We start from the raw sequence: 24398 nt of genomic DNA on the forward strand, positions 1-24398 counted from the left end.
AACAAGGCCCCCATTGTTTTCGCCAGGGAACCAGGGCAAACAGCAGAAAGTTAGCTACTGGAACAAATCTGAAAGCACACCTCAACTCAACATCACTAGAGTTAAAAAACAGTACTATCAACATAAGAAGCCTGAATGGCAACGAAATGGAGCTAACTAAGGAATTAGATAAGTACCAGATTGACATAATAGGGGTGACTGAAACAAAAAAGACAAAAACTAGTGAGATCTTTCTGAGCAATAAATACAAAATGTTATATTCAGGAAATGACAATCAAGGAAAAGAAGGAGTAGCCATAGTATTCAACACAAAATATGAGGCTAATCTTCTTGAATGGCAGGCAGTCTCAAGTAGAGTGATGTGAGCAAATATGAGAATGGGGAACTAGACAATGAGACTTATTTGTGCCTATGGTCCCACAGAAGGTTCTACTAAGGTATAAGTGGAGGAATTTTTTGAGGCTCTAGCGAAAGCTACTGACACAATGAAAAAGTAAAAGTTGATCCTTGTTGGAGATATAAATAGCAGAGTAGGAAGTGATTGTCAGACATACAAAAATATTTTGGTAAAATTTGGAGAAAAGAGCAAAGCTAATAATAATGGCAAATACCTGTTGGATTTCTGCTCAGGACATGGACTGGTTATTACTAACACCATGTTTAAACATAAAAATGTGCACAAATTCACATGGAGAGAAGAGGCAAAGAATAAGAAAAGTCTCATTGACTATGTTATTGTTGATAGTGATGTTTTCTCCCTGGTGCAGGACACCAGAGTGTACAGAGGATTTGAAATTGGAAGTGATTCACTATTTAGTCTTGAGCAGGATAAAATTGAATTTCATATTGAAAAGAATGACATGTAAGAAAGTTTTAAAGTGAATAAAAGTTGAGCAGCTCTCAGATGTGAACTATAGACTATAGATACACAAAGAGTATTGAAAAAAAAAAAAAATGAAAAGGTTTGAGAACAAGAACTAAACCTTGGAGATTAAGTGGCAAGCCCTGAAAAAAACCCTGATTAATTCAACCAGAGAGGCACGTGATGAGGTTGTCTGCAAGGATAGAAAAATCAGAACTCCATGGTGGACACAAGAAGTTAAAGAGCCAGTGAAGGAAAAGAAGAAAGCATATCAAAAGTTCCTGGCAAATAAGTCAGCTTGTGCTCTTTGAGAATACAGAGACAAATGTAAGAGAGCTAAACACTGTGTAAAACTAGCTAAACAAAAGTCATATATCAAATAGAAAATAAATATCAAGAAGGTGGTAAGATATTCTGGAGGTTGAAGAAGCTTAGAAATGGAGGAAAGTGTGCTGTAAAAGGAGTTAGAGATGATAAAGGTGACACGAAAACAAGAGGAAAAGATATCATTGAAATATGGAGTAATTAAAAATTCCTGATGATTGGAGTAGTGCTCTAATAGTACTCATTTATAAAAAAGGGAAATAAAACTGAATGTGAGAATTACAGAGGTTTTTCCCTACTAAGTGTTTCGGGCGCAAGATTTATGCCAGTGTACTTAAGAAGCGGTTGAGAAGAATTGTGGAAGAAAAGCTTGGTGAAGAACAAGCTGGATTCAGATCAAATAGAGGCTGTCAGGATCAGATTTTCACTTTACGACAAATATTTAGAAATCATGGGAATATAACAAAGATCTGTATTTAAGTTTTGTCGATTTGGAAAAGGCATACACAAGGTGCCAAGAGAGAAGCTTTTAACACTACAGTTATATGGTGTCAGTGGGGCATTATATCAAGCAATATTTAGTTTTTATTTCAGTTGCAAGTAAGCAGTTAGAATTGAAGGGAGTAGAGGAAGATGGTTTAATGTTAAATCTGGTGTGAGACAAGGATGTACATTATCCACTCTGTTAATTCATTATCTATATGGATCACATTATGAAGGAAAGTGGTATTAAACATGATATCAGAATTGGAGATGTTAATGTCAGCTCTTTGCTTTATGCGGACAATGTTATACTTCTAAAGAAATCCACTACAAGTCTACAAGATTCCCTGACTAAATTGAATAATTGTTGTAATAGATATGGTATTATGGTTAGCAATAAAAAGACGAAGACAATGAAAATAGGTAGAGTGTTTTGAATGGGGACCAAAGACCGCAGATATGAGAGTCCTGAGAAAGATTAAAGGCATGAACCAATGGCATCAATGGTAATATCATATTAAAAACGAGGATATTAGGAATGAACTTGATATTGTCAGTATTCAGGAATGCGTGAACAGAGCTAATCTCAGGTACTATGATCACTTGAGCAGAATGTGCGAGGAAAGATTAGCAAAACAAGTGTTCTCTGCCGGGTTGGCAGGAAAAACGACCCAGAGGAGGACCAAGATGTAGGTGGATTGATATGGTACAAAGTGCCTTAGACGATAGAAATATAAGATCTGATAATGTTTTAGTCTTGACAAGTAACAGACTAATTTGGAGGAAAATTGTAGATAGGAAGTTAGTAATGATGTAAATTTTTCATGTAGTACTATCATATCCTGTACACCCCTTGACGGTACATGTCAGGAATTTGATGATGAATGAGTAATAAGTGAAAAATTTTATGATTTTTTATTGAGATTTGCTAGTGAAAGTTGTATAGTATGTTAGTATCCTGAGCAGCTTAAGGATTTTTTCCCTAATTAATTTTGTATATTTTTCACATAAAATATATGAATTTAATGAAATGTAAATTAAACTACCAGTTCCTTAAGGACTGTGTAGAAATGCTGAAATTTTTATGCAGTATTTACCATGCTGTAGCATTGTTACAAATTACTGTAACATGTATTTGCTAAACTGATGGTAGTCAAGACTGCCTTTTTTTTTTTTTTTGGTGGAGTGGTTAAGAATTAAAAAAAAAAAAAAAAAGAAAAAAGTCTCAGATATGAGAAATGCCAGAGGAAGGGAGAAAGAAAGAGAGAGAGAGAGAGTGATGAAAAGAAAAGCAAGTAGGGCAGAGATTCTCAAACATTTTATAACTTGCATCTCTATTAACCACGCTACCAGCCAAGACCCCCCCCCCCCCCTTCCCACAGTCAGAAAATATGCAAATAAATAGATTACTTCCATATGTATCATAATGCAAAACATTATGGGAAGGGTCACTACTGGTTTTGACCTTTATTGAAGTCTCATCAGTAGGAACTAGACCCAAGAAGGTAAGATACCAAGATTAAATCACTGCCAAAGTCATATATCTTCTATATACTATCACCCATATGGTATCACCTTATTATTAAATACTCTGGGGATGAAAGACAGTTGTGGAAAGTTTTTCCACTTGGTTATGATGAGCATTATGTGGACATATTTTCATATGTCCAATATGAAAATGAGGATTAAACATTTTGTACTTGTTCTTGGTTGTGTTATACTTGACAAAAAATATATTGTTTTAATCCTATATGCAAGCATAAAACCTCAGTAAAGGTTTTATCCATGGTAGTGACCCTTCCTTTAATGTTTTTGCATTATGGAATACTTAGGCAGTTGATGTGAAGTCAAGAGTTTGTGTATACAAGTAGACAAGCCATGACGTTACATCACTTGGGAATTAAAACAAGAATATAATTTCTTCTTAAGTATAATATACATTTATTTATTTATTCGTGTGGGGTTCTCCCCCATTCCTCGACTGTTCCTTAGGACTGGGTGAGCCCTCCTAATGAGGGATTAAGTATGTATTTTTTGACTTTTCACAAAACCGGTTTGCCTGTTCTGAGGGAAGAAAAACCTTAATTCGGGAGAAAAACTCTCTACCTCTGTATGAGACCGGCTAACTCATCTTTATTCAAGTGACCAGATGAAGGTTCCTCACGTCATGGGCAGGAACTGAACCCAGGTCTTTCCGACCAAAGGGCTTTGTCTATATTGACTGAGCTATGGAGGCTCTATAATATAATATGCATTGTAAATGATTGAAAAACCTTTTACAGTTTTTTTTTTAAAAAAAAGTGTCAAGACCATGTGCTCGCAAGAGGACACACTCCCATTTTGGAAACCTCTGGATCTGGATGTGAATTCCGAATTTTGTTTTTATGAAACTTTTTAAAACTGATAAGATTGAAGACAGTAGGATATTTCCGACCAAAGGGCTTTATCTATATTGACTGAGCTATGGAGGCTCTATAATATAATATGCATTGTAAATGGTTGACATGTGCTCACAAGTGTGTCCTCTTGCGAGCACATGTCAATACCATGTGCTCGCAAGAGGACACACTCTCATTTTGGGAAACCTCTGGATCTGGATGTGAATTCCGAATTTTGTTTTTATGAAACTTTTTAAAACTGATAAGGTTGAAGACAGTTGGATATAAGTCCCTCATAATTTATTTAGTGGAATTACATGCAGTCTAGATTGTTACATTATTGTTACATTTGCATTAAGTATTACTGACTTCTTTTACAGATGCCTCTATAGATTTCATCTTTTAGCTAATTTTAGAATATCATCATTCCTCATATTGCTTACAGTTCAATTAGAATTTTGGTACAATCAGAAGGGAGTAGGAAGCAGAATGCCTGAGATACCACACTATAATCATTTGAAGGAATTGACCAGCTGTTTCATCTGCTTCATTTTTTTTTTTTTTTTTTTTTTTTTCAAACTTGATATCTCCAGCAGTAAAGAACAGTGCAACACACCACTGATAAAAATAATATAGCAGTGAGGTGCCTTCTAAATTACAGCCAACTTTCTCCTTTCTCAGTACTTGGCACACTTAATTATCATGAATGAAATTGAAGATTGCATAGGCTGAAAATAATATCTTGTTTCTGGCACTTAGTACTCTTTGTAATATCATGGCAAATACTTTCATTTCATTAATACAGCATATTTTACACACAAAAAAAAAAGTGTCAAGACCATGAAAAACTTAAAATCTTAACATGATAAGGTTTCAAGTGTCTGAACTGATAAAGTTATGGAATTCATGTAATACAGACAATAAAATTTAATCAAAAAAGGGAAGAGGAGTCTATGAGACATACAACAGTAATAGATGTTTCTTTTGCAGTAATCTATTAATATCTGTTAATGTTATGATCTGTTTACTGTAATTTTTTTCTGATTATTAATAGTACTTGTTATTATTAACCTTTACAAAATTCAGAAAGAAAAAAATAATAATTAACATTTAATAGTATTAAATAAATAGCACATGTTAATGTTATTATTTATTTCATATGCTTGGTATTAAATTTTAATTAGCTAAAACAGTTGTTAATGTTAAAATTTAATACCAAATCACTTCATAATATCAAACAAATGAAAAAATAATGTGCTTAGATTAAGCACATTATTTTTTCACCTAAATTATATAAACGGAGCCCTCCATAGCTCAGTCAGTATAGATGAAGTCCTTTGGTCAGAAAAAGACCTAGGTTCAATTCCCATCAGTAACATAAGGAACCTTTATCTAGTCTCTTTCGACTAAAGGTGAGTTAACTGGTCTCATATGGAGGCAGTGAGATTTTTTCCTCTGTAACTTGGGTTTTTTATCCCTCAAAACAGGCAAACCAGTCGCGTGAACACACACAGCTACAGTCATAAAATATACAACGGCATTGAAGGCAACGGGAAACCACCAAGCTCTTAATCATCTCCCTAGTATGGTAGCATATGTCCATCCCCACCAACTGTATGGCTGAGGGAATAGGATAGGATATAAATGCACCAAAAATCCTTCTAGCATCCTGAACAAAGTCTGTTCCAATTTAATCAGAATCTAATTCAGTGAATATCTACCACACATACTTTCTACCTCTCGTGGATTCTCCAGAGGATTTGTTATAAATCTCCATTTTAGTCATTTACTCCCCTCCTCCCTCGTGGGACTATTACTCTTTCCTGTTTTTTGATTAGTTAAAGAAGAAGTATAATTTAAGAGTTTAAGGCTTCTAATTACTCCATAATGCTGTTGCAACAGTTGCCCTTTGTTTGGACTGTATGAATCCCATTATATCCTATTCAAATATCAAGTTTATTTTCACTTCGTAGCCATTTGGAAGAATTTCTGCCCAGAAATTGTCTTTTCTGATTCTGTATTTTTTTCCATCATCCATCATCAAATTCCTGCCATATACCCTCAAGTAGTGTACAGGATATGATAGTACTACATGAAAAATTTACATCATTACTAACTTCCTATCTACAATTTTCCTCCAAATCAGTCTGTCACTTGTCAAGACTCCAACATTATCACATCTTATATTTCTATCGTCTAAGGCACTTTGTACCATATCAATCCACCTACATCTTGGTCTTCCTCTGGGTCGTTTTCCTGCCAACCTGGCAGAGAACACTTATTTTGCTAATCTTTCCTTGCCCATTCTGTTTAAGTGACCATACCACGTGAGATTAGATCTGCTAATGCATTCCTGGATGCTGACAGTTTCAAGTTCTATCCTAATATCATCGTTTTTAATATGATATTGCCATTGATGCCATCTATTCATGCCTCTAATCTTTCTCAGGACTCTCATATTTGTGGTCTCTAGTCTTTGGTCAAGTGTTTTACTTCTGACCCAGCTCTCAGATCCGTAAGTTAAAACTGGTTTGAACACTGTCTTCTATACAGCTAATTTAGTGTTCCGACTAATTTCTCTCTTATTCCATATGAATTTATTCAATTGACTTCCCACCACACCAGCTTTGTTGATTCAGTTGTCTATTTCCATATTTAAATTACCATCTTCACTAAAAATCGTGCTTAAGTAGCTGAAATGTTTTACTTTTCCACAGGTTCTCCATTCACAACACAGTTGACATTTTCAACGATTCTGCCTATTTTCATTGTCTTTGTCTTTATATTGCTGACCTTCATACCATATCTATTACAGCAGTTATTCAATTTAGTCAGGGAATCTTGCAGACTTGTAGCAGATTTATTTAGAAGTATTACATCGTCCGCATAAAACAAAGAGCTGACATTAACATCTCCAATTTTGATATCATGTTTAATACCACTTTCCTTCATAATGTGATCCATATAGATAACGAATAATAGAGGAGATAATGTACATCCTTGTCTCATACCAGATTTAACATTAAACCATCTTCCTGTATTTCCTTCAGTTCTAACTGCTGACTTACAACTCAAATAAAGACTAAGTGTTGCTTGATATAATGCCCCATTGAAACCATGTAACTGTAGCATATTGAATACCTTCTCTCTTGACACCTGGTCATATGCCTTTTCCAGATCTACAAAACTTAAATACAGATCTTTGTTATATTCCCATGCTTTCTCGACTATTTGTTGTAAAGTGAAGATCTGATCCTGACAGCCTCTATTTGGCCTGAATCCAGCTTGTTCTTCACCAAGCTTTTCTTCCACAATTCTTCTCAACCGTTTCTCAAGTATACTTGCATAGATCTTGCCAGGAACACTCAGTAGGGAAATACTTCTGTAATTCTCACATTCAGTTTTATTTTCCTTTTTATATATGGGTGTTATTAGGGCTCTACTCCAATCATCTGGAATTCATCAATCTGTCCAGGCCTTCTGAACTATGCAGTGCAGCCACTGTAAGACTTTTATACCTCCATACTTGAGCATTTCTGGTCGAATATCATCTACTCCTGTTGCCTTTCCACATTTCAGGCCTTTGATGGCTTTTTCTACTTCAAGTATGGATATGTATTCTTGATTGCATTCCTGTTGAGTGTTTTTTCACAGTGTGCTGTTACTACTTGTTTCATTTCTAACCACTCAGCCAGCGAGGCTGGCCGAGTGGTTAGAGTAGCTCTCCAGCCAAAAGGCTGTGGGTTCAAATCCCACTGTGGGCATGGATGTTTTTGATTGTCAGTGAAAATACTAGTGGTAGTGATGGGCGGTGGATGGCATTGGTATGGATGATGATGGTTTTTTGTTGTTGGTGGATTGAGTGGTGGAGACAGATAGTTGTAGAACAGTACCCTCCCTCGATGAGTCCTTGGACTCCCTGGAGGTGTCATGTAATAATAATAATTTAGCAATTTTTCAAAGTAATCTCCACACATCAAGGATATCTTTTTCTCAAGTTTTCATGTCACCTTTATCACCTCTTTCCTCCATTTCTGAGCCTGTAGTGAACTAAATTGTAATCTAAAAGGATTGTGGAATGAGGATACATTGATACAGTACCAAATGGCAGAAAGAGGATCCACATGATAGGGACCTACAACCTTCTGAAACTTTACATTCGCAATCTATATCATCTTTGTCCTCTTCCTTTGCACACGCTCTCTCTCTCCATTGTATCCGCATCACTTTAAAAACCAAGAGACCAGATTAGCAAACAGTAGTCACTGTAAAATCATATCATGGTATTTTGAAGAGGCAAAGTGACTTTCTTATCCTTACAAGTCAATGTTTGATTCAACATTGCTATTTGAGTCTGCAAATATGTTTACTATAAAATGAAAACTTTCATCTACCAGTAAGATGGGCAAAAACATCCTTGGAAGTTGAGAATGAATGTAGTCAAGCAATGAGTGAAAGTTAAGATTTTTTTTTCTCTCATAGAAGTGCATGGTTAGAATGCTTTACCTTTTGAGGTAGTGAGTTCAAGTTGTGTTAATGAATTCAAGAAATGGTATGACGTCTAGTATGGATTTGTCTGTAAATCGAGACATAAGCGGAAGAATTCATTATAAAATATTAATACTAGAAACACATTTAATCTTTTTATTGTAAAATTTTCAGTAAGTTTCATAGCCATTGCAGGAGAATATTCTCCTGCAGCTGATATTGTCATTACAATATCTAGAAACCCTGCTCTAGAGACCAAACATGGTACTTTTTGAAGCCACTTCAGACCTGCAATAAGCAAGGTGGTGATCTCAGACAGCAGTGACATTTCATCTTCCACCTGAAGACAATCACAAACATTCACACCCATGGCGGGATTTGAATGTGCAACTTGTTGGTTGGAGAGCAGATACTCTAACCACTCGGTCAACATGCATATATTTGCCATGAATTTTCTACAATTTCCTTATCTCTGTTATGTGTTATATAACAGAGATAAGAGAAAAGAGATGTTATATCACTTTTTTATTTTTATATTGTCTGCTTTTACCAACATAAAGACATTACACTCAGTATCAAAAAATATATAAAATATGCAGTGCATGTATATTTTGTATTATCCCACACCGTATAAAATCAGAGGGCATAGTAGATTTTCTGTAAGTATTCATGTGTTGCCAGGATGCATATCTTAAAGTTTTCCTCTACTAAAACACATTTTCATTAAATCATTCTCAAGTTGTGATAACATGATTGTGTGTATGCACATGTGCAGTTATGGTAATACTTTACTGTGCACATACATGCATTTTTGTGTGTTATTTGAATGAAAAGAATCAGATTTTTTTTTACATTTGTGAGATGCTGTTAGACTCAGTTTTATTTCACCTTTAACCTGTTAAATGAGTGTGCTTGAATTGTTTTATTCTGTTGATGTTTGGGAGATTAAAAAAGGCTTTAAAAAAATATTTTCTTTGATTAGCAATTAGGAATGTCAAGTTCAAGATCCTAGATGCTGTAATTGCATCAGAGCCAATTCACAGAGGTGGTGGTCAAATCATTCCTACAGCTCGCCGAGTTGCTTACTCAGCTTTCTTAATGGCTACTCCTCGACTGATGGAGCCATATAACTTTGTTGAAGTTCAGGCCCCAGCTGATTGTGTATCTGCCGTGTACACTGTACTTGCTAGAAGAAGGTTAGTCCTTTTAAAATATTTTTTATTTTATGAATATTCTTAACAAATCATGTGCAGGCTGCATTAAACAGTTATTTAGGCAGCCTACATTATATCTTTTTGATTATTACAAAATAAAATCTCACAGTCTTGCTCATAAAGCTTAAAACTTTGTACTTGTAATGTCTGTTTATTAGTAAGAGAGATAATTCTCTTTTTTTAAAAAAAGCTGTATCTTTTTTAAGCTATTTTAATAACTTTCTGCTACAGATTCAAAAACGTTTTCATGCCCTTCATGTGAAAAGATTGTAGACATTGGTCTGATGCATGGTACATTCAAAGTGAGGTACTGTTAAGTTAGGAGATTCTATTTGAAATCACACTCCTTTCCAATCTGAGTGGATCACTTCAGGATCAAAGAAAGATAACTTGCAGAAGTCTTCGTATCATATAAGCACTGTGATTGAGTCTCCAAGTGTAATGCCCATGCTCTTTTAAGCTCATAGTCAGTTCAAAAATTGTGTGAGCTGCATATTAGCATGAAGTGAAAAATGCATAAAGGTTCACGGATTCACATGGAGAGAAGAAATAAGAAAGTCTCATTGGCTGTTTATTGTTAATAGGAGATTATCAATAATGTAATTTTAATCATGTAGTGCTGTCATATTAGTCTGAACACCCCTTGAGGGTACATATCAGGAAACTGATGATATAAAGATACCAAAGCAACTGGCAAATTTTATAAAATAAAAACACACAGTAGAAAAGGGAGTCATGCAGGGTTTCCCACTCTCAATAAATTTATTTATTATCTATCTTGAAGATACAGTCAACAAACCAGGTCTATAAACAAAAATACATAATTGCACTATTATAGTTCAGAGGAACAATTGTAAAAGTTGTGTAGATAAAAAATAATTTAAATAATTATTAAGACATGAATAATTAACAGTAATCACTTCCCTAAACTTAGAGATTGGCATACAGTCTGAGTGAATAAGATTTGGATGATTTTGGAGACTATCAAAATTTGAACTTGCTTGAATGAAGAATCTTTGTCTAGTTCCAAAGAACTCTGTGCCTAGTGTCAAAAGCATGAGAAGCAAGGTCAGACTTGTTAGATTCCAAACATGGAATATAATCTTGATGTTCTTGGATTCTAATCAAAGCTGAATGGTCCTGCCCAAAATAGCAAAGATGACATGAGCAGGGCACCTGATATACATCTGGTAAGGAAAGAGGTGGTAATTTTCTTTGTCTGCAGTGGAGGAGAGGTGGTTTAAATCTAATTTGATATGTGATCCAACAATTCGTGAAATTTCACCACAAGAAAGGAAGCAAGTTAGTATACATAATTTTGCATCCATGCCCTTTTTGAATACTTCTATTAAAATTTAATGCAGTTATTTCTTGTAACCATTAGTTTAATGACTTATCTTTACATGGAAGTAACTGTGTTAGTTTTCTCTTTAATCTCTAAATGCTCATTTGAAATATGCTCTTGGTTTGAGTTCACTAATTTTGCAATGAAAAAAATAATCCTTCCTTTTTGAAGGATTATTTAGATTTTTACATAAAAGAGAAGATCTTTACATAAAGAATGAGAAAGTCTCCAGCATATAAAGAATATGAAAACTTACTGGAACTTCTGACTGTATGTTCAAGTCTTCACTTCCCAAAGAATATCTCATTACATGATATTCATCTGTATGCCGAATGAATATCTTGTAGTGAATGTCTTATAAGCTAGCAATTTGAGATTTAACCAGTCATATTATATTCACTATTGTCTGAAACTCCATCAACATGATCATAGATAGCCATTTTCATTCACACTAGCTGGAAGTTTCTCATGCAATGCAATGATCTCGCTTGTGTTTTTGTCAGGAAATCAGATTGAGCAGTGAATAGTCTGCTGCTAGAACAGTCTCAACACGACTGAGAATAAATATTACCAACATAATTGAGTTTGAGGGTATATTGTGAATTGCTAGTATATTTAATGCTCATGTGAAATGAGTGATTTTATTGTTTTATTTTCTTAGAATAATTAGTTTTTTTATAGTAATGTTACTGCTGATTTTCACATATTTTTATAGTATTTGATGTATTTCCTGAAATTTTGTTGAATATTGTAATATTCAAGTATTACCATAAAATGGCACCAAAGCCTTCAAAGAGGAATACTAGAGGAAAAAAGAAAAAGTGGCTTGCATCAATGAACATATTCATGCATTCTGGAAAGTAAGGGAGATATTAGGTATGTGTCTAATATAGTATATTTAGGAAGGATAGGCAAGATACGAGGGGAGGAGGGAGCTGGTGGAGGATGACTTAAGGATGAAGAACTTAGATGTGGTTACATCCCAAGACAGGGGGATGTAGAGGAGACTCACTAAAAACAGCAACTCTACTTAGTGGGACAAGTTGCAGAAGAAGAAGAAAAGCAAGATATGAGAGGAGGAGATGATGCTAATGATATCGAATGATTTCGGTCCAGTTAGAGTAGACAGCTATAATTTCAAGGCTATTTGGTATGAGGTGAAGTCACAAGATCAAATATATAGCAGGGTACTGCTGCAGACTTGATGGATCAGCTGCTAGTGATGATAAAATGCATTGCCAAATAAACCTAATGGGTACTTTATGATTAACCATGATGGATGACTTTAATTATTCAAACATTGACTAGGTAACAGTGAAATTTCATGAAAAAAATGAAGCTGAATTTATTGAGTATTAACTTCTTTAAGCAGCATATTGCAGAAGGAAATTGTGGTTAAAGAATATTAGACTCAATTATAGTGTTAGAGCTTCAGTAAAAAGATATGACTGTTCTGCCTCCAATTGGTGACAATGATCATGCAGTACTGACATGAGAAGTAGCTAAGTGTATTGATATTCCATTTTGGAAAGGTTTCATGATGAACTTCAAAGCATGAAATTACAACCAAAGTGAGGAGAATGGGCTCCATTAGGGGCTTGTTTCTAGTCAGCACGGAAGTGACAAACCCAAAGTACCCAATGCTGGACCACACAAGACAAATAAATAGTATGGCTTACACCGGAAAACAAAAGGTAATGATGCCACCTACTGAGCTTACTTCACATAATATACTTCTGTTATATTATCTGTAAGCTGGTTCCTCCTCTTCTTTCTTTTTATCTTGCTTCTTTCCCCAACGAGTATTTGAGAGCTAGGGGTGTATCTTTCCCGTTTACTGAATTTTCTTCTTAACTGCAGTGGGAGTCTGCCTTCTCTCCCATGTATTTGCTTTACCCAAGTAGGCAAATGTAGTAGAGGAATGGCAGGCCAGCTATATTAAATTCAGCCGCTCCAAACCCATATGGATTATACTGCTAAAAGAAGTGTCAATAATGCTGTTGCATATGGGGAAGCTGATGTGCTGGATTTTATACCTCAGAGGTAAGATGAGAAATTGGTTATGTGGTCAATTGAAATCCATTCACTAGACACTTATTGTAAACATTTGGACATTGTACAAAATAGTGAAGATAGAGAAAGTGCTGGAGAGATTTAAATGGAGTGTCCTGGGTATTTTGAAAACACATTGGACTGGACAAGGCCAATGCGTTTCAAAAAAAAAAAGGACTGGACAAGGCCATATAAATCTGAAACATGACATTCTATATTATATTACTTAGGCAGATGATTTAGCACACAGGAGGAGGAGTAGCTGTAATAGTCCACAGATCACTTTCCCACAGCATTGTAGAAATTAAACCCATATCATCCAGAATCATAGTTATTAGACTACAAGCAAAAGATAGAAAAACTTTTAATTAAAATAATATAGTTATATGCACCAGAAGAAGATCATATTGATTTCTATCAACACATACAAAAAGGATCTACTAATAATTATAGGTGATTTTAATGCATTCAGATGACATGCATAATGTAATGGGTAAATTTGGAATGGATACAAGAAATGAGATCGGAGAGTATCTGCTTGATTTCTGTCGAGAAAATAATCTCATAGTTGCCAACCATGTTTTTACCATAAACCTGCCCATGTATACACCTGAACTTCACCAGACTCATATACTAAAAATTTCCTAATTTGCAAAACTGTAAAATCCTCTATTTTGATTGCCATAGGAATGAACTGAATATAGATCATAAACATTTATCTGCCAAGATTTGATTAAAATTTTACAGAAAAGGAAACAAAGTAAAGCACTTAAAACCAAATCTGGAAAAGTTCTACTTGAATACTGTTAAAGCAGCAGCAGCATATCAAAATGAAATCACTCGACATACAAAGGAAATGAAAAAACAAGAAGTTAACATTAAAAATTAATAGAACGTTCTGAAAAGTATTATAATCAGCTCAGCTGACAGATTTTTTTAGAAAAAAAAAAAAATAAATAAAACCTAATAATCAATGAAAAACACCTGAGATGAGATTAAGAGAGCAGAAAAGCAAGTTAAAGGAGCCAACTACATAGCCTGGAAATGGAAAAAATCAGCTTACTCGTATATACCTTTACTGAAGAAAGGAGATGCAAGAGAGTGCGAAAATTACAGAACTATAGCACTGATTTCTCATGCAAGTAAAGTCTTACTTAAGATCACTCAGAAAAGACTGCAACCATTCATGAAGAGAGAAATGCCAGATGAACAGGCAGGATTTCAAAAAGGCAGAGGAACAAGAGATCAAATCGCCAATGTGAGATGGATAACACAGTCCAACACAATTTTTGCTGACTTATATGAGACTTGTTTTTTACTAATTTGGGTGCGCTGATTTCAAATATCAAACCCATTTTTCTCTTTTGCTAATTTGTAAGTTTTTGATAGTTTTAAGGAGGCAGTACTATTTAGAAGATCAAAAAAATCGATTTTTTAATATTATTTTCTGAAAGTATGTACTTTTAAAAATCTATTCCTAACTTTTTATCAAGAAATTCGAAAAATTCCCGAAGATATAGCCTATTATTCAAAGCGGTGCACAGATCAGAATCGGAGCGCTCACCGCTCTCGCTTGTTAGTAAACGAATAAATGCATAAGAACCTGCAACGGCACGTACTGGTGCTTTGAATGCGAGAGAGGCCGATAATTAGATACATAACTACTTAACAATATTCATTAAAAATTATAAGAATAATTATAAAAAAAAATAATTTTACTTACACATGAGTTTCAGGGAATAAATTTTTGTTTGTAGCAATTTCTGCTGTGTGTTCTGTTTTGGCAATCCCTTTGAATACTCCAACAGTAGTCGGCCATCATGTGAGAATCTCATCTTCCTTGGTACCAATCTTCCATAGTTTTTAAGTCTTGATGAAATCTTTCGCATTGTTCATCGCTTATAGCACCTAAATTCTCGGGAAATCTATCAAGATGACTGTATAGGAAATGAAGCTTTATGCTCATGTTGCAACCTAGGCACTGGAAATTTTCAAGCATTGTTTCCACTAGATCTTTGTAATTGCACGCTTTTTTGTTTCCAAGAAAATTATTTGCAACCATCGTAAATGAAGTCTAGGCCTCTTTCTCAATTTCGTTCATAGAATTGATGAAATTTGGGTCTCTCATTAAAGTTCTAATTTGCGGTCCATCAAATACACTGGCTTTAATTTTTTCATAACTAAGTTTTGGAAATAGTCACCTTGTAAATCTAAAGCTTTAACATACTGCTTCATAAGACCTAGTTTGATGTGTAGAGGTGGAAAAATGATTTTTTCTCTGTCTATTAAAGGTTGATTTATAACATTCTGTTCTCCAACATTTAAGGATATTCTAAGAGGCCAATGTTTCTGACTCCAGTGTTGGTTTCTAGCTCGACTATCCCAGAAGCATAGAAAACACGGAAACTTTGTATATCCTCTTTGAAAGCCAAGTAAAAAGTTCACCATTTTAAGATCCACACAGATGATCAAGTTATGGTCTGTATATTTTAATAACTTTAGAACCTTTTTAAGTAATTATTAAGTGGACTGAATAGCTAATAGGAATTGAGCCATATACATTCCCATTGTGTAGTAAGACACACTTGAGACTTCTGCTTGAACTGTCGATAAATAAACGGCACTCATTTGGATGATATTGTACAACACTCATTTCAGTTAGTAAACCTGACACACTGTTACAGTAAACAAACCCACACTCGTGTTTAAAATATTGTACAAGATTACTTTCCCTGCTACGATAAAAAGTTATCTTCGTATCTTGCTCCAGTAAGTTTTTTTCATTTAATCTTGAAGCTAACAATTCCGATGATTCCTTTGATAGGCCCAAATCTCTTATTAAGTCATTCAATTCCGCTTGAGTAAAACGTTCCAGTCAAGAACTAGATATTAAATTTTCATCGTCTAAATCAACATCCGGGTCTTGCTCCTCAAGAACATCTGGCATATCCCGATCATGCTCGTTCTCAAGTAAAGGAAGTCCTTTATAAATTGGCATGGCTATTTCATTGGAATGAACAACTGGCTGAATTGCTGAGTCGAGATTTGGATACACAATTTTTTTCTTATTCTTCTTATTATAACCAGAAGTCTGAACTAAACAAAAATGACAATCATCTACGTGATTTTTCGGTTCACGCCAAATCATTGGAATGCCAAAAGCTAATTTTTGGCATTTCCCTTGCTCCACTGTCGTAAATTTTCTACACATGACTTACACACTTTATTTGGAGCCCATGAATTGTCCTGATCTGCAAGTTTTACGTCAAAGTATGCAAAGTACACTTTCTTAATGAAATCAGTGATATTTGTCCTTTGACTGGGAACAGTAAAGCTGCCACAAATGTAGCAGAAGGAATCTACACTATTGACACATTTTCGAGTAGTAGACATGATGTATTTTCTTCACTGCCGACTAACATGCAATTAACAAGACAAAAAAAAACCAGAGACTTTATTGAAACATTATAAGCGCTCATCATACTTTCACGATCGATTAACAATTGACTGATTTCGATCGTTCTTTGTCCGCTATGACACATATAGCATTCATTTGTTTTAGGCAGTTGTCATCGCCTACTTTTCATCACCTAAATGTATTAGGTCGGTTATCGGCCTCTCTCGCATTCAAAGTGCCAGTACGTGCCGTTGCAGGTTCTTACACATTTATTTGTTTACTAACAAGCGAGAGCGGTGAGTGCTCCGATTCTGATCAGCGCACCACTATGAATAATAGGCTATATCTTCGGGAATTTTTCAAATTTCTTGATAAAAAGTTAGGAATAGATTTTTAAAAGTACATACTTTCAGAAAATAATATTAAAAAATCGATTTTTTTGATCTTCTAAATAGTACTGCCTCCTTAAAACTATCAAAAACTTAGAAAATGCAATAGAGGAAAAACCTGACGTGATAGAGAAAAATGGTTTGATATTTGAAATCAGCGCACCCAAATTAGTAAAAAAACAAGTGTCAGATCATAATCAGCAGAAATTTTTTTTTTTTTTTTTTTTTTGTTGGCCAGTGTAATAGAAAGAGCACAGGAATATCAACAGAATGTGTACCTTTGTTTCCTTGATTATAGTAAGGCTTTTGACTCTGTAGATCATGTGAAACTGTGGAATGTGTTAAGAACAATGGAGTACCAGAGCATTTCATTATCCTTCTGAGGAATCTTTATTATGAACAAGAAGCTACTGCCGAACAGATCTCGGAGAAACTGAGTATTTCACAATAGGTAAAGGGGTATGACAAGGATGTATTTTATCTCCGTACCTGTTGAACTTGTACAGTGAATACATTTTAAGAATGGCAGGGCTGGAGGAGTCTTCAGTTGGAATTAAAATTGGTGGAAGAAATATTAATATCAGGTATGCAGATACCACCTTGCTAGCGGAATGCAAAGAAGATTTGGAGGAACTTATTGTGAAAGTTAAAGAAGAAAATGCCAAATATGGCCTTAAACTTAACTTCAAAAAGACAAAGGTTATGGCAACATGTGAACTTAATGATTTTGAAGTAGATGGGGAGAAAATGGAAGCAGTTAACAATTATGCACTCCTAGGATCCCGAAACGATAAAGATGGGTATTGTACTGGAGAAGTTAGAAGAAGATTATTACTCGGAAAGAAAGCAATGACAAATTTAAGGAAGATCTTTAAAGATATTAGCCTCGTGACAAAAATCAGAATCATGAAAGCAATGGTATTCCCTGTGGTACTGTATGGATGTGAATGTTGGACCCTGAGAAAGACTGAAAGAAGGAAGATAGATGTATTTGAGATGCTTACTATGAATACCATGGACTGCGAAGCAAACCAATAAATCAGTGATAGACAGAATAAAGCCAGATTGCTCCTCAAAGCTATGATCATCAAGCAAAAATTGTCATATTTCGGACATATTATGTGAGCAAATGACAGTCTGGAGAAGATGACTATGCTTGCTAAAGTTGATGGAAGCAGGAGAAGAGGAAGACCAAGAATTAGATGGGTGGATGGAGTTAAAGAAGCAACTGGAATGTATGTGGAAATTCTGAATGATATGGCCAGGGACAGATCTGAATGGAGAGCTTATGTTCATAGAATCATCAGGAGTTGAAAACAACCCAATGGAACATAACCACACAGGAACCAAAGAATAAGAATAAAGATGGAGATGTGCCAAAATGCAAAAATAGATTGGCTGAATGATAAAGCAGTCAAATGTACAGAAGCATATTTACATCATGACTCCAAATTTCTTTACTCAACAGTTAGAGGTTACCAATGACTACATTCCTTCACCTCTCACCATAAAAGATTTGTAAGACAAGGTTAACTGGAAATATTAGAGAAATAAAACCCATCAGGTACAATTACTTCTCTAATATCTAGCACCCAATAATCTTAGCAGTAGTAGTAATCCTTTCACTTAATCAAATGATATCATCAAAAACACTTGGAATTGATGAAATATGCTCGGAGCTCTATAATAATAGTGGATATTCTTTTCACTGGAAATTAGGCAATCCGGCCTATACATTAAAAAGGTGATGTTAAAAAATGTAACAATTATAAACCAATTACTCTTCTTTGTCACTCTTACAAAATTGTCTAAATAACATTTACAAACAGCTAATAGAAGAAGAATAAGCTGACTTTAAAAAACAACAGGCCAACAATTGACTCTCTCTTTACTCTTCATAGTCTGGCCAAAATCGCATGAGACAAGGAGAGAGACCTTTATTGCTGTTTTGTGGATTTTAAACAAGTGCATTTTATTTGATTTTGTCAATAGAGGAAAACATATTCAAATATTAACAAAGACTTTGAAATACTGAGATTCAGTATAAAAATATCACAACAAAATAACTTGAAATCATACAAGGAGAGGAGTTATGCAAGGATGCCCATTCTCTGTACATGCCTTTTTTTTTAACATTTTCAAGAACTCATTAAAGAAGTATTGTCCTCAACAAAAGGAGTAAAGGAAGACCAATCACACATATGATTAAGGGTCAAAGATGTATAACTGAGAGGAGACCTCCACATAGCCTTTAAAGGAATGCGGAGAACCGACCAGGGCTTCTGACCTAATGTCCATTTCTCACCTTTTTGTGGTGCATCCTGTTGGGTATCTACCTGGATACTGAACAAACGAGGATGGGCTGGCAATTTGTGATTTAGCCGACCAAATTGTATTCTTATTGGCTTAAACCAATATACAAAATGATGGTACAACATGACAAAATTTCATGCTGGCTGGGGCGTCGCCCGGTTAAACAAGGCTGCTCGTTTTTTGTCAGGGAACCAGGGCAAACAGGGAAAAGTCAGCTACTGGAACAAATCTGAAAACACACCCCAACACAATATCACCAGAGTTAAAGATCGGTACTATCAACATAAGAAGCCTGAATGGCAAAGAAATGGAGCTAGCTGAGGAATTAGATAAGTACTAGATCGACATAATAGGGGTGACTGAAACAAAAAGACAAAAACTGGTGAGATCAGAAATAAATACAAAATGTTATATTCAGGAAATGCCAATCAAGGAAAAGGAGTAGCCATAGTATTCAACACAAAATACGAGGATAATCTTCTTGAATGGCAGGCAGTCCCAAGTAGAGTGATGTGGGCAAATATCAGAATGGGGAACTTGACAATGAGACTTATTTGTGCCTATGGTCCTACAGAAGGTTCTACTAAGGTAGAAGTGGAGGAATTTTTTGAGGCTCTAGAGAAAGCTACTGACACAATGAAAAAGGAAAAGTTGGTCCTTGTTGGTGATCTAAATAGCAGAGTAGGAAATGATTGGCAGACATAAAAAAAAATATTTTGGGAAAATTTGTAGAAAAGAGCAAAGCTAATAATATGGCAAATATCTGTTGGATTTCTGCTCAGTACATGGACTGGTTATTACTAACACCATGTTCCAACTTAAAATGTGCACAAATTCACATGGAGAGAAGAGCAAGGAATAAGAAAAGTCTCATTGACTATGTTATTGTGAATAATGTTGTTTTCTCTCTGGTGCAGGACACCAGAGTGTACAGAGGATTTGAAATTAGAAGTAATCACTATTTAGTCTTGAGCTGGATAAAATGGAATTTCATATTGAAAAGAATAACATGTAAGAAAGTTTTAAAGCGAATAAAAGTTGAGCAGCTCTCAGATGTGAACTGTAGACTAAAATACACAAAGATTATTGAATCAAAAATGAAAGCGTTTGCGAACCAGAACCAAACCTTGGAGATTTAGTGGCAAGCCTTGAAGAAAACCGTGATTGATTCAGCCAGAGAGGCATATGGTGAGGTTGTCTGCAAGGATAGAAAAACAGTACTCCATGGTGGACACAGGAAGTTAAAGAGGCAGTGAAGGAAAAGAAGAAAACATATCAAAAGTTCCTGGCAAATAAGTCAGCTTGTGCTCTTAGAGAATACAGAGACAAATGTAAGAAAGCAAAACACTGTGCAAAACTAGTTAAACAAAAGTCATGGGAGGACTTTGGCAAGAAGGTGATAAGATATTCTGGAGGTTGTTGAAGAAGCTTAGAAATGGAGGAAAGAGTGCTGTAAAAGGAGTTAGAGATGATGAAGGTGACTGTGAAAATGGTAGAAAAAGATATCCTTGAAGTATGGAGTTAATTACTTCGAAAAATTGCTAAATGAAACAAGTGATGACAGCACAGTGGTAAAAATCACTGACCAGGCATGCAGTCAGGAATACATATTCATACTTGAAAGTTTATTTTTCACTTGGTTAGAGTATAATAAATTTAGTTTAATCCTTTATCCAAGTGTGAGCAAACAAAGTTTGCACCTGAAAGTATCTTCAGCAAGGAGACCTTCCGCAAGGAGATGTGTTTTGCATTAAAGGAGATACTGAGGCAGGAGTGTTGGTACCTTGCTACACCTTTGCAACGAGTTGCCCTGGTGTTGTATCACTTTACCCCAGTCCTGAAGATACTTTCAGGCGCAAACTTTGTTTGCTCACACTTGGATAAAGGATTAAACTAAATTTATTATATTCATACTTGAAGTAGAAAAAGCCATCAAATGCTTGAAATGTGGAAAGGCAGCAGGAGTAGATGATATTCGACCAGAAATGCTGAAGTATGGTGGTATAAAAGTCTTACAGTGGCTGCACTGTATAGTTCATAAATCCTGGACAGAGGGACGAATTCCTGATGATTCAAATAGACCTCTAATAGTACCCATATATAAAAAGGGAAATAAAACTGAATGTGAGAATTACAGAGATATTTCCCTACTGAGTGTTCCTGGAAAGATCTATGCAAGTATACTTGAGAAACGGTTGAGAAGAATTGTGGAAGAAAAGCTTGGTGAAGAACAAGCCGGGATCAAATCTTCACTTTACGACAAATAGTTGAGAAGTCATGGGAATATAACAAAGTTCTGTATTTAAGTTTTTGTCGATCTGGAAAAGGCATATGACCAGGTGTCAAGAGAGAAGGTATTCAATATGCTACAGTTATATGGTGTCAATGGGGCATTATATCAAGCGATATTTGAGTTGTAAGTCAGCAGTTAGAATTGAAGGAAGTACAGGAAAATGGTTTAATGTTAAATCTAGTGTGAGACAAGGATGTACATTATCCCCTCTATTATTCATTATCTATATGAATCACATTATGAAGGAAAGTGGTATTAAACATGATATCAAAATTAGAGATGTTAATCTCAGCTCTTTGCTTTATGCAGATGCTGTTATACTTCTAAATAAATCCACTGCAAATTTGCAAGATTCCCTGACTAAATTGAATAATTGTTGTAATAGATATGGTATGAAAGTCAGCATTAAAAAGACAAAGACAATGAAAATAGGCAGAATCATTGAAAATGTCAACTGTGTTGTGAACAGGGAACCTGTGGAACAAGTAAAACATTTCAGCTACTTAGGCATGATTTTTACTGAAGTTGGTAAATTAAATATGGAAATAGACAACAGAATCAACAAAGCTGGTATGGTAGGAAGTCAATTGAATAAATTTATATGGAATAAGGGAGAAATTAGTCAGAACACAAAATTAGCTGTATACAATACAGTATTCAAACCAGTTTTCTGAGAGCTGGGTCAGAAGTGAAATACTTGACCAAAGACTAGAGACCTGAGAAAGATTAGAGGCGTGAACAGATGGCATCAATGGCATTATCATATTAAAAACGAGGCTATTAGAAAAGAACTTGACATTGTCAGCATCCAGGAATGCGTTAGCAGAGCTAATCTCATGTGGTATGGTCACTTAAACAGAATGAGCAAGGAAAGATTAGCAAAACAAGTGTTCTCTGCCAGGTTGGCAGGAAAACGACCTAGAGGAAGGCCAAGATATAGGTGGATTGATATGGTACCAAGTGCCTTAGACGATAGAAATATAAGATCTGATAATGTTGGAGTCTTGACAAGTAACAGACTGATTTGGAGGAAAATTGTAGATAGGAAGTTAGTAATGATGTAAATTTTTCATGTAGTACTATTGTATCCTGTACACCCCTTGAGGGCACATGTCAGGAATTTGATGAAGTAAAAAAAAAAAAAAAAAAAGAAATCGGAAGATATACAGTTATTCAGGAAACCATAGAACAAGTTAATGGTTTTAATTACATAGGGGCATATTTGACTTCAAATTTAAATGACATAGCAACAATAAAACACACACTCTCTATAGCATGGTATATGATGAATAAACATAATAAAATCTGGATAAATAAAGTTATACGAAAGTATAATACTAGTAACAGCTCTCTATGGGGCAGAAACTTAGACCTTAAAAAAAGAAACAGAGAGGAAACTTTTGGCTTTTGAAATGAAATGCTTCAGGAAAATCAAGAACTCATTGAACAGAACATAAGAATAATACACAAGTAATGAAAGATATGAATATCCCTAACTCAATAATTCTTTGCACAATTAAAAAGCATTAACTCCATTGGTTTAGTAGTCTGGTGTGAACAGAACTGGATAGACTTCCTCTCCTTGTATTTGAGGGCACTATGGAGTGTACAGGACCCAAGGAGAGACCAAGATTAACATAGCATAAAGTCCTTAGATGTGCATTGGACTTTCAAAGTTGTTGGCATCTGAAGCACTTACTTTGGACAGAGAATGGTGGAAGGCTCTTATCCATGTGGGACTCGAACTGTCTTGAGGATGAAAGAGAAGAAAATATACTAGGTTCGATCCCATGGTATCAGTTGCTAGATGTGAAAGATAGTGGCAGTGCATGATATTAGGACTGTGGAATGTAGATATGAGGAGAAAGAGATTGAGAATTTATGGATGTTAGCATACAAGAGAGGATGATATGATATAGACCTGCAAACTTTTGAAAGGATCATATATGATACCATTAGATGGAATTTTTCATTTTATGGAGGGTGAGGAGAGTACAAGAAGGCATCCATCGAAGTGGAGAATGAATGCAGCCAAGAAAGGGGTAAGAGCTAGATTTTCTCTGATAGAGTGGTATATCTGAAATAGCTTGCCTTTGTTATTGGTAAGTACAGGTAGTATGAACAAATCCAAGAGTACCTTGAGTCCTTGACTCCCTGGAAGTCTCTTAATAAGAAGAAACATAAGTGAAAGGGAAATACTGTATAGACATAATTGATGTAATGTGTACACAGTACTGAGACCAAAACAGTTGATATCCTTCTAAATTATGATTTTAAGATGATTGATTTATTTAGAAAAAAGGAGGTAGTTGTTGCAGTAGTCAACACATAACATAAACTGAAATTGTAGGGATAAATTGATAGCCCATAGGCGTTACTAGAAAAGTAGAGTCAAAGTAATTAAGAAAGGGCAGTGATATAAAGGAAAAAAACTGGCCATTGTAAATCTATACAGCAGAATAGAATATGAGCCCTGGGCATATTGAAATGTTTTGAGAACATCAGAAGAAAACAGGAAAAGCTAATAATAATTAAGTACCTGCTAGATATCTTAGGACATGGAAGCTACTCATTACTAACACCATGTTTCTACATACAAGTGGCACTCCCAAAAGAAGATAAATCTGATGTTATTACTGGTAATCATGTTTGTAATTAAGTACAAACATGATTACCAGTAATAACATCAGATTTATAAAATTTATAAAATTTTTTATTTATAAAATCTAGCAGGTAATTAAATAATTAAGTACCTGCTAGATATCTTAGGACATGGAAGCTACTCATTACTAACACCATGTTTCTACATACAAGTGGCACTCCCAAAAGAAGATAAATCTGATGTTATTACTGGTAATCA

The 24398-nt window shown here is 35.0% G+C and overlaps 1 protein-coding gene across 1 annotated transcript in view; it reads left to right on the forward strand.

Moving 5' to 3' along the window:
• Positions 1–24398, forward strand: part of LOC150105257 (116 kDa U5 small nuclear ribonucleoprotein component) — a 358330-nt gene that overhangs the window by 293177 nt on the left and 40755 nt on the right. Inside the window, exon 20 of the mRNA XM_090394018.1 lies at positions 9518–9731. Coding sequence (XP_090250144.1) covers positions 9518–9731 — 214 coding nt within the window. The remainder of the gene's footprint in view (positions 1–9517; positions 9732–24398) is intronic.

The sequence above is a fragment of the Typopeltis vanoorti genome, chromosome 6, assembly GCF_054136105.1.
Source record: "Typopeltis vanoorti isolate ZY-2024b chromosome 6, IOZ_Tvanoo_1.0, whole genome shotgun sequence".
Taxonomy (NCBI): domain Eukaryota; kingdom Metazoa; phylum Arthropoda; class Arachnida; order Uropygi; family Thelyphonidae; genus Typopeltis; species Typopeltis vanoorti.